Below are 12,287 nucleotides of genomic sequence, written 5' to 3'. Positions count from 1 at the left end.
GTAAAAGCCAGGGCCATTTTACATCGGAACCGATGCTCTGTCCAGAAGACCTGGACTGGGTGCAACGCCAGATGACGGCCCATGGGAAGAAATTCCTGGCACTGGGATTCGGGCCATGTGCTCCACAGTGGCTATCGTGGATGACAAAGTAGCCTTCTCCGAACTCTGAGAAGCGGACTCATTGGAGTGTCAGTCAAAGGCACTTCCTACAGCATACTGTCATCCAGAAGGCATGTACATCATGCAAGATACCATTATGAGGTGGAAGGAATTAGTGGTACGCCAGATGCAAGACCCGGTGGCGAAAGCCATACTATACATTGGGCCATCAAAGAAAACAACTCTTCCTTAGTGATGCGTGCTCCTGCCGACACAGTCGTCATCATCATACTGTAAGGGAATGGCACAAGTTCCGCATGGACCTTGGCCTTCTCTACTGGGTTATACCCTATCACAACCATCCCGATAGGAGACAACTCGTCCTGCCCAGAAGCTTGCAGTACCATGTCCTACAATCTCTGCATGATGATCACGGACACCTGGGAGTGGACAAAACATTCGGACTAGTAAGAGAGAGGTTATTCTGGCCCAAGATGAGGGAATCAGTGGAGCGCCATTGCCGGAGGTGTCTGCGGTGCATACAGTGAAAAACACTGCATACACGCGCAGACCCAATGGGCCACTTAAAGAGCAATGGGCCACTTAAAGAGCTCTGGTCCCATGGACCTAGTCTGCATGGATTTCTTCTGCATCGAGGCAGACTCAAAGGTTATCGGGAATGTCCTGGTAGTAACAGACCTTTACACCCGATACGCTCAATTGTTCCCTACCATAGACCAGAAAGCTCTCACAGTAGCCAAAGTACTGTGGGAGAAGTATTTTATCCATTACTGGATACCTAATCGGATACACTCCGATCAAGGGAGAGACTTCGAGAGCAAGTTAATAAAAGAACTTCTAAAACGGCTCAATATCGAGAAGTCTCGTACGACTCCCTATCACCCTGGAGGAGATGCCCTGCTGGACAGGTTCAACCGAACTCTACTGGATATGTTAGGCACTCTGAAGGGCTCCGAAAAGGCTGGATGGAGAAAGCATGTCGAGCCATTAGTACATGCCTACAATTGCACCAAACATGAATCCACTGGGTACACACCCTATTTTATGATGTTCGGCAGAGAGGACATTCATCTCCAAGTATCCACCGATGGTGTACCGAACATGATGCACTACAAATATGTGCAAAGGCTCCAGGATAACCTCCGTAGAGCATATCAGTTAGCGGAAAAAGCCACCACCAAGCTGAACGAGAATAAAATGCGGAGATATGACCATAAATTACGCCATCAGGAACTTCGGCCCTGAGACGCAGTTCTCCTGCGGAATATAGGAATACCAGGAAAGCATAAGTTAACAGACCACTGGCGAGAAACTCCCTTCAAGGTGGAGTCACAGATGCCAGGCCTCCCTGTATATCACATCCGAGATTCAGAAGGAAGGGTAATGGTCTGGCATCGGAATCACTTGCTACCTATTCCTCAAGTGGGGGAAAGTGAAACTGAACCATCCTCAATAGTGCCGGCAAGTGAACAGGAGGAGTCTAGCGAAATCCCGGATGCTGTAATGAAAAATAATCAGGATCTTTTGGAAAGAATCTCTGCCACCACAAATGGAGACTGGTGGGCACCACCAGAAGAAGTAGCGGGTAATGGGCCTGGTGTCCATGTACCCAGGAGTCCGAGTTTTGTTCCTACTAGAGACTATAGCTCAAGATTCATACCTTATGAGAGGGCCAGGACCTCAAGCCGATGGTAGCCACTCCACCCACGAAGACGTCAGAGAAGAAACTCATTGGTGTTAAAGAGTGAGACGCCCCGCCAACGAGAATGGCGTATGATTCGTAAGGGGAATCTCACTATGAGTCTCAGCAGCGGTCTCGGAGCAAGTTTGCCTCTATAATGACCATGGTCACTGAACTGTTTAATTTGGTTTAGATGAATTGTACAAGTTAAGTTGTATGATGAACAGTATTTTTCATTATATAAAAGTTGTATATGTGTTCTCACGCGGCAACGTTGAGGTTCCACCGGGAACGTTGAGGTCTCCACCATGGGGAGGATGTAGCAGAGTCCCCCTCCTTACCTCCAGGGAGGAGGAACTGCCTGGCTCATTAGTGATACGCCAGAGCTCCGTGCGAGTGGGGACGGTAGCGGTGGCTGCTACAGACTTGTTGTGTATGCGCAGATGTAGCCGGAGCGGCGGCCATCTTGAAAAGCCTTCGTAAGCAACGGAAGAGCCTACAAGTCCCAGAAGCCTCGGGGGAAAAGGCACGAGCGGCCATTTTTTGGGACTGGCGTTATCCTCTGCGGAGCAGGAAGTATAGGCAGTCCAGAGGGAGCCAGCAAAGTGGACAGATGTGTCCAGGGAGCAAGTACGCCACTGGACTAGGCCAGGACTTTGCACTAAGGCCCCAGTTAGGCCCGATCCCTACTAAGAGTAGTGTTGTAGGGAAGGCCCTAAATAGGGACCCTCTCTCTTAGAGATTCCTATCCCAAGCCACTTGTGCCATTGGACAGACGACCACATGGAGACCTGCGGCCTTCGGATGAGACGGCATGGGACCACCACCTGTAAGGTGTGAGGGGAATTTTACAGAAACCACATCGTGGGCCGACAGATGAGGCTATGCTAACAGAGGATCCCCATAATTCCCTGGTCGTAGCCAGGAAGATACCCACCGTGCACTACCACACCTCAGGGAGGGTAGCGCTAACTTCACACACTTTGGGGTGGGAATTGTTTTGCGGACACCTGGGTTCTAGGTGCCCAGAGCACCCTCAGAACTTTGGGGACACTGGGTTACCACACTGGTGTTGCTGTCCATGTTATCATATGTGTGTATATATATATATATGTTATATACATTGCGTGGTGTATTATTCCTTACTGTGTATTGGCTCCTGTGAGGGGTTATCCCACCAACGCTGGGATCCCCCAGAGGTGGAGGCGCTGCACTGCAAGGAGAAAGAGCTCACCCCAGGCTCCCAGTGGCAGAGGCTTAGGACTCCTGTGCGCAAACAGGTATAGCAGCGCGCATTGTTGTCACGTAGTTCCCTTAGGCAAAGGGAAAGAGGGCTACATATGTATATTGCTCTCATGTATTCATGAGTGTACAGACATGGTGTACAGTGGCGGCCGCCTTTATCCTCCTGCGGCCGCCACCGCGGGATTTTTAAAAACGCGGCGGCGTGCAGCGTTTTTTTGTCAGTTTTGTCACGGGTGCTTTCAATGATAAGCGCCATTAGCGCTTGTCTGATGATGCGGCCGCCGCGTGGGAAACTCCGTGAGAAACGGAGAACATCCCCGCATTTTTACGGGTAAGTCGGAGGATAGGCGGGGCCGCAGCAGTATGTGCCTTTTTTTGTCTTTGATCTAATATGATTTATACATTTGGTTGTCATTCACTTATCTTCAGCCAAGCACAAATAAACTATTTCTATTTTTTGCTTTTCATGTCTTGTGTATGTTTTCATTTTTTTATATGGGAGTGGTGCCATTTAGTTTTATGGTCTACATTGCTGTTTTTACAAATGTAGCCCCGGTAAGAAATGGGGGCTATATATCTTTCTCCTACTGGTCTAAGTCCTGTTAAGGGCAGGCCACTAGTAGTTAACATGGGTTGTCCCTGCTTCAAGCCCTGCCCTGATTGGAGGAGGTAGGCCCCCTGACTCTGTGTGGAAAGGCAGAGACACAGGGGAGGGGCCTGCTGACATCATGATGGCCAGGGCTGTGGCTATTTAGTTGCAGTTCCTGTGTGTTCTGTGTCAGTCTGTTGGAGTGTCTGGCCGGACAGTCAGACTGTGTGAGGATGCACAGTGTGATGTACCAGCCGGAGTCTGGGTCGGTGCAACCCTACTACATTACCATAACTGACCACAATGGGAGGAAGGTATGGAAGCCTGACCCAAAACATTATCATTAATGGTTCTCCCCGTTGGGAGTAACCGAGCTGTTGTATACCACCTGGTGAATGTTTCAAGTAATGTCATATCTGCAATGCGTTGTATTCCAAATTGTTCGCTTGCAGGATGGTGCTGCCAACGTTAGGTCCAAGTGGGGACCATTGGATTCCACCTGAGAGAGAGTGTAGCCCTGGTAAGAAATGGGGGCTATATATCTTTCTCCTACTGGTCTAAGTCCTGTTAAGGGCAGGCCACTAGTAGTTAACATGGGTTGTCCCTGCTTCAAGCCCTGCCCTGATTGGAGGAGGTAGGCCCCCTGACTCTGTGTGGAAAGGCAGAGACACAGGGGAGGGGCCTGCTGACATCATGATGGCCAGGGCTGTGGCTATTTAGTTGCAGTTCCTGTGTGTTCTGTGTCAGTCTGTTGGAGTTGGAGTGTCTGGCTGGACAGTCAGACTGTGTGAGGTAGCTAGGTTCCAGAGGAGTAGGGCCTAGTTAGCAAGAGGTGGACCAGTGCCTCTCACCTTGCCTAGGGGGTGAGGGAAGAGCTAGCCCCACCCTGAGCGCCTGCATCTTGGGGTGGAGGCAGGGACACAGTGAGCACCCACAGACCATCCTGAGGGTCTGCAGTCTGAGGAGAGAAGAGACCCTGTACCTGATACCAGCGTGGGTGCTGTGACTACTGCTGCTGCTGTGTGCTGCTATTGATCAGCTGTGAGTACAATAAAGAGAGCTGCTGCTGTTTTAGAAAGAACTGACTGAGACTGGAATCTCTCTTCCCTGAGTGGGAATTCTCTGTAAGGGTTCCACCCCATATCCCTGGGGCTTATGGAGATGGAGGCGTTGCACCACTAGAACCAGATGAAGGCATACACCCCAGAAGCCTGTCCCTGTTATCCCCTATACCACCGCGGGAGACTCAGGCCCTCCTGTTCCAAGCAGGTATGCACAACCAACAAGCATGTAGCCAGCCCTCATTACACCCTTGAGGTTCAATCTGCGACCGGGAGGGGGTGGGGAGGGAACATGGGTTACAATTGGAGGCGAGCTGCTGAGATCCAGAACAGGACAGGCTTTCAGCAAGGCAGAGCGGGAAGAGTGAAGTGCACCTTCCGTGCAAGTACTGGAGAGAGTAGGGCATGTAATACCAGGGGTAGTCAGGGGAGCGTGGATTCCCGCACAGTACACCCTGGGTGCCCTAAGAGGGTGTTGTAAGATGGAGACTCAGGCCCTCCTGTTCCAAGCAGGTATGCACCACCAACAAGCATGTAGCCAGCCCTCATTACACCCTAGAGGTCCAATCTGCGACCGGGGGGACGACGACGACATGGGTTACACAATGTTTAATCGATTCAGATTTTTGGGGGGAATGTCCGGCACAGCACAACTACTTTTTGTGACTTCCCTTTATCACTGTCTCCATATATTGTCTTTATCCACATACTAGACGATGTAGGAGCAAAGTTACCTAGCTCATTGAGGTTATGAATCAAAGGCCCAGATTGACAAAGTTCCATCAATTCAGGGCTAATAACGTCATATTATACAAATCAGTGACCGGCATTACCGTATGTTCCCAGAGGTTAACACGAATCCACAAAGCTAAATACAGCTCAACCCCCTTATAACGCTGTGCTTGGGGTCAAAGAATCACATCGCGTTATAAGCGGATCGCGTTAGAAATAATGTACAATTGTATGCATTGTACAATAAAGTATTTAAGATACCAATAACCGTGTTGTAAAGTATTCCTAAATATGAAAATTGGGAGCCGCGCTTGCAACGCGTTATAAGCGGATTCGTGTTGTAACGGATCGCGCTATAACAGGGTTGAGCTGCATATACAGTTATTTAATTAGCATAGGCTTAACAGCAGTTAGCACTGCAGCATGTTAGCTTCAAATAGCTTGGCACGCGTTTCGCCGTTCTTACCTAAAGGTGGCGCTAGCTTCCTCCAAACCCTAAAATCTGGGTTTTCCTGAGGAGGAGGAGAAAGAGAGAGCTGAGAGAGTCGGCCTTTAGGTATAACCTAACGCATCATTAAATCCCTGTATAAATAACTGTATAATGGAGCTCTGTGGATAGACGTTGTTATAGGGAGCACTGTTTTTCCCTGTCATTGGCACTATCTTCCATTATAGTTATGCAATTTCGTAACAGCTGAAAAGATCCCTTAGCAATGCGTTAGTGAGCTTTGCAGTCACCCATTAGCACTTAACAAGGCGTTAACGTATGTTAATGCCTAGTTAAGTTAATAACGGAGCTCGGGCCTCAAATACACTTTGAACTACAGTAGCTTGATACTGTATATGATCCTTTTTAATATGGCATTGCCCAAGTATAATAGTAATCTAACACAAATCTGTCATTTTTATCCTAAAGTGGATTGTCATTAAGGCCCATACGTGTGCATTTTCTTGGTCCGCTTCACCAGCGCTGCGCAAACTTTTTCAGCTGCAGCCCTCTTCCTGGGAGCCGCAGCGTTCGCGGCCCACCTCCCCCGAAGGCACGGCTTCAAATGACGTTGCGGGTCACGCGACCCCACACGGCATTTGACGCCGCGTTGCCATGGCGACACGTCGCCGAAGACCCGGCTGCCAGTAGGCAAGTGAGGTTACAGAGGCCTCACGCCTCCCCCGGCATTAAATTAATTGCCTGGGGTAAAATAGCGGGGTCTCTAACAGCCCGCGCCCCCCCTGCAAATTCTCCCGCCCCCCCTGGGGGGCCCGTCCCCCAGTTTGCGCACCACTGCGCTACACTATTGAATTTGCAGTGTCCTAACTTTGTGCTCAGGATGTATGGGAATCATTCTGATAAAGTCTTTGCAGTGATGCCTTGGCACGGGCAGAGGGACCATGGGTTGAGTACTGTAGAAGGGTATAAATATTCTAAAAGATGCATCTGTAAACTGGTGTCCTAAAACATTGATTTTTTTTTTTTGATTTTTTTTTCAAAGCCCTAAAACGTCACTGCTATCAAGCATTAGAAAAGAGCTCCACGAAGGAGGAAAGTTCATCAAAAATTAGGGTTCTAAGAAGCGCATCAGAATATGTCCAAGGTGAGTGTGCAAAAAGTCATTGGGGTCTTTTTACTAACTTCTCCCAACAAATGAACTGGGGCAAAACCAGTTGAAAGAAACAGCACCATATTAATATAAAAAAAAAATGAATCCCATTGAAATAAAGTACCAACACTAAGGCTGGTGCAGCATGAACAAGCAGTGTCCCCCTTCTGTCCACCACAACCACCAGTTCACAAGGGAGGCTAAAGGTTAAGCTTCCTTAGAGGAGTGTCCTCAAGCAAGACGTTGAGGGGGTTGTCACAAGGGTTCTTACCTTGTGGCCTTCTACTGATGCTGTCCCACCCTCTCTCCCTTCTTTCCTACCCTATTTCTTTATGTATATGTCTGTTGCCCTTTTGCATCATAAGTCACGCCCTTTCAAGGCCTGTTCCCAACTACAAATATTGGGCCTCATGCAGAGAGCATCGTTATTTCGAAATTCGCCATTTTTTGTACAATTTCGCGCAGAAACCGGCAGAAAATGGCGAGTTACGAAAAACGCGCCATTTTGTTTTTTCTATTGCTAAAACTCGCCTCGCGGCTGGCGAGAACCTCCATCTCGCCATTTTTAAAACTCTCCGAATGCAGAGAGGTGCGAACGGCATGTAGCGGCTGTTCGCGCCAAGAAAATGGCGTGATTCTCGCATTTTTGCCGCGCCAGGAAAAGATGGCAAGATGGCGCTCGCCGCCTATAATAAAGGGGAAAAAAAAGGCGCGAATTTGTTTTTACACGTTTCTGAAGCGCGCATCTCGCCAATTTAAACTCGCCACACGCATCCATGTTAAACATAGCAGAATTCGCACTTTTCTGCATATGGAGAATAAAACTCTCCAAAAAAGCTACTTTTTATGAAATTCGCCAATTTTAAAATTCTATGCTCTCTGCATGAGGCCCTTTATGTCTGTTGTTTCTGGAGCTCCGACAGTAGCAGGGATCACGCACTGTGGCAATATCACAGGCTGCCTGGCTATGTCATCTGAATGTTGATATAATGTAATAAAACTGTGACCCTCTTTCCCCGCAAAGCGTTGTGTGCTTTAATACCAAAGGTGTGAAGGGGGGAGAGGTGCGGAGGTCCAGAGCCTACACAGGCAAAGTTTTTAATTTGATAAATCTAGTAAAGTTCTTTTACTGGTCTTGCCCTAGTTTTGAATTTGAAGACTTTAGACAATACTCTCTAAAATTCTTCTAGGTTAGACAAATTCAGCTATTCAGCATCTCAAAGACGAAGATACATATTTCATCTTGTTCTCTTGCCCTATTTTTTGGAATAGGGGGTTTAAAGCCCATAACGAGTGGAATCTGCAGCACATGGGGTAACTTCCACTTTAAGACGTTTGATGGAGAGGTCTTCCGTTTCCCGGGTCTATGTAACTACATCTTTGCCTCACACTGTGGGAAACTCTTTGAGGACTTCAATATCCAGATCCAGCAGTTTGTGGTGGACAAGCTTCCCACCATCACCCAAGTCTCCATTAAGATAAATGGTCTGGTCGTGGAACTCAAAGATCACTACCCTACAATCCATGGGGAGCCGTGAGTACCAGCCTAAATATAACTGTAAGCTAAAAACATTCCACTTTTCAGGATATTTAATTGGGCATTTGGTCACCCAAGAGATGAGCATTACACCAGAAATGGCAAGACTTTAATCCAACATTCATTAAATGCTTCATTATCAAAGCTATATTGAATATTTATGGTTTGAAAACCTTCTCTACCCCAATAACCTCCCCAGCCAATTCTCAATACCTTTTAGAAACACTAACTTGATGCCTGGCATGACTCATTCATTGGTAGAAAGGCAGGGCCATCTTAACAACATTTGGGGCCCCCGGGCAAAGCAGTGCACAGGGCCCTGCCTACACTGTCGCTCCCAGGCTCCCACGCGCTCACTAGCAGCAGCAGGCACCGGAAGTGCTGCACTGCTAGGCTGCGAGCGGTTGTGAACGCACACACACACACACACACACACACACACACACACACACACACACACACACACACACACACACACACACACACACACACTTAGGCACAAACATATACAGGCAGGACACAGACAGAAAGACAGACACACTGAGACACACATACACTCACACACAGATAAACACACACATACACACAGATAGACAGACACACACCTATACAGACAGGGCACAGATAGACACACACACACACACAGATAGACAGACATACACATATAAAGACAGGACACATATAGACAGACACACACTTTTGACACACACACAGGCAAGACACCGAGACACACTGAGATACACACACACACACACAGACACTGAGACACACACTGGGACACCCACACACACACAGAGACACTGAGACACACACTGAGACACCCACATACACTCACACACAGATACACACACACACACACACACATATACAGACAGGACACAGATAGACAGACACACACTGAGACACACACATATACAGACAGGACACAGATAGACAGACACACACTGAGACACACACAGACAGGACACAGATAGACAGACACACTGAGACACACAGGCAGGACACTGAGACACACACACAGGCAGGACACTGAGACACACAGACACACACACGCAGGACACAGAGACACACACACACACGCAGGACACAGAGACATACACACGCAGGACACACACAGAGACACACACACACAGGCAGGACACTGACACACACAGCCTCACCTCTCTGCTGAATGCTTTTCCTCCGCTCTTTGGCCCCACCCCCCAGGCTCCTGCCACCTCCTGATTGGTTGCTGCAGTGTAATTCAGCCAATCAGAAGCTGCCCAGCCCCCTAGCAACAGCAGCCCTGCTCTATCCCATGTCCGGTATTATCTCTCATATACCGGACACCTGGCAACCCGAAGTAAGAGCGAGCTGGGGAGCCGGGCGGGAAGCTTTAAGCATTGGTGGGCACGCATGGGCTGGGTGCGGGGGCCCCCCTATGCCTGTGGGGCCCCCGGGCAACTGCCCATCGTGCCCATACGTTAAGACGGCCCTGTTCTCTGGCTCGGGCCATAAGATGAACGATCTGAAGGTGGCTATACTCAAAGGTTATCTCTGAACACCGAAGGAGAGACGGTTGCATGAATACAAATTTATGCAACTGTTCGGGACACTTAGCGGTGGCCTAAACCGAGACCGAAGTTTTATGAGTCACTACTGACACGAAAGAACTCTCTTCCCATGAGTGCTAAAGGCCATGTCTATACATAGTGCGCTATGTGTTTGCACACATAGGTGTCTCCTACACATACAAATACTCTATGTAATTCCATCCCTATATACCAATAGGGACCACATTGTATCTACACACACTTTTAGCAATGCAACACCCTCTCACATTTCCATACCTACCCACACCATTGATATACAATCCAACTCCACAGACACCTTTTGTAAAGCGCTGTATACACTGTGGGCTCTTTATTTATTTATATTTTCATACTTACATATACACATCCCTCACATTCAGGGACTATTTAACACTTCAAATCATAAATCGCACACTACACATGGGGAGGGATGGGCTCTAGTCACATTCCAAGATGCAATTTTTTTGAGTAAACGCCTTGCCTGCTTTATTCAATGCAACATCGCCGAAAGAAGAGATCAGTGTATCTCGAAAGCTCGCACAAATAAAAGCATTTCGTAGCCACAGAACGGTATTGTCTAGTAATATTTGATTATATAGATAGATAGATAGATAGATAGATAGATAGATAGCTAGATAGATAGATGCTGCACACGTCAATCCAATGATTGATTATGAAGAAATAAAGGCAGTGACATACTGCATTCATACTTTCTCTGTGTGGCATCCTTATATAGAATATCTTTTGAGCGGTTACACTTGGGTTATGAAAGTAACCAATCGGAATCCTCCATTTTGCATAGCTAATAAAACTAAAAAACTGACCACTTCTAGGGATCTCAAATAGAGAACTGTAATTGCTTAAGGACACACAATGCTGAATTTCTGTCTCCACCCTCAACTCATGGAATGTTACAGTTTATGTCCATCTACAATTCATGTGAAATCTCAATTTACATTTTAACACCAACCAGACATTGTATCTTTATATGATTTCGTTGAGAATCTGAAATATTTAAATGAATAGTACCTCTACCACTGTGATTCCTGGATGTCACAATGGCTCAGTTTCAGTTAGTCCTCCTCACTTAGAGGTGTCTAGTGCATGAGACAGACTCTTATCATACAGTTTCTTGAACCTTGTTCTCCTGCTACAGGTTAGAACTTCCTTTCAGCCAGTCTGGTATCCAGATAGAACAGAGTGACGAAGACCTCAAGGTCACAGCTAAGATGATCCTAGTTCTCATCTGGCACAATGATAACAGTATAAATGTAAGTATATATATAGAAATATATATATATAACGTATTGGCCCGAATATAGTACGTCCTCGCACATAATACGACCCTAAATTTCTTAAGGTGTTCTACATGAGAAATAAAAGGTGTTAGGCTGCGCATATAATACGTGTACAGTTTTCGGAAGGACATTTTTAGGAAAAAAACATAGCACTATATTACGGCCAATACAGTAAAAATGGCAGGATGGACCATTGTTCAGTGAGTAACAGACACGGTTTGACCAGAATTCACTATTTTGTCCACTGACTTAAGCAAATCCCCCTGAATTTTGAAGAACTCTTGCATCTCTATGGGACCAGAGAAGACAGTCCCTACCAGAGGGTCAGAGCAGGGGGTTACAACTTTATATTTTTATCTTAATATATTTTTTACACAATCCACCATTATTGTTCACTTATTCACTCTGTTATATATTAAGTCACTAATTTAGATTTGGCACTTCATTCACTGTATATTTATCACATAGGTTGTATGGGAGCACCTGTTTTCACCCTGTTTTTTGCATAGTTCAAAGACATATTCAGTAATGACTATTTTCAGGGATTTTGTTGACCTTTGGGGATGTTTGCATTGCATCAAGGGATGTTGTGTGACTTCATCAGTTCCAACATTTTATTTTGGCTTTCCGCCATGCATAAATAACCAATGAGCAACATTTAAGCTACAAGATGTCAGTTTACAATCTGTTATGGTCATTTATAATGAACACTTATTATATAATTTCTATGAAAAATGTAAAAAGAAATTTTCCAGTGTTTCGCTTTTTCAAAGGTACTTTAAAAATGTCTAACTTTTATCTGGGGTAGACAGAGAAGGGCTCTAACTGGTTGCGTTGATTTAAGAGAGGAAACCC

The 12,287-nt window shown here is 46.7% G+C and overlaps 1 protein-coding gene across 1 annotated transcript in view; it reads left to right on the top strand.

The window, feature by feature from the left end:
• Nucleotides 1-1,503: 1,503 nt before the first annotated feature.
• Nucleotides 1,504-12,287, top strand: part of LOC142463847 (mucin-5AC-like) — a 41,856-nt gene continuing 31,072 nt past the window's right edge. Inside the window, exons 1-4 of the mRNA XM_075566659.1 lie at nt 1,504-1,705; nt 6,919-7,020; nt 8,299-8,560; nt 11,291-11,405. Coding sequence (XP_075422774.1) covers nt 1,504-1,705; nt 6,919-7,020; nt 8,299-8,560; nt 11,291-11,405 — 681 coding nt within the window. The remainder of the gene's footprint in view (nt 1,706-6,918; nt 7,021-8,298; nt 8,561-11,290; nt 11,406-12,287) is intronic.

The sequence above is a fragment of the Ascaphus truei genome, chromosome 12 (assembly GCF_040206685.1).
Source record: "Ascaphus truei isolate aAscTru1 chromosome 12, aAscTru1.hap1, whole genome shotgun sequence".
Classification (NCBI taxonomy): domain Eukaryota; kingdom Metazoa; phylum Chordata; class Amphibia; order Anura; family Ascaphidae; genus Ascaphus; species Ascaphus truei.
This window is presented reverse-complemented; position numbering and strand designations above follow the sequence as displayed.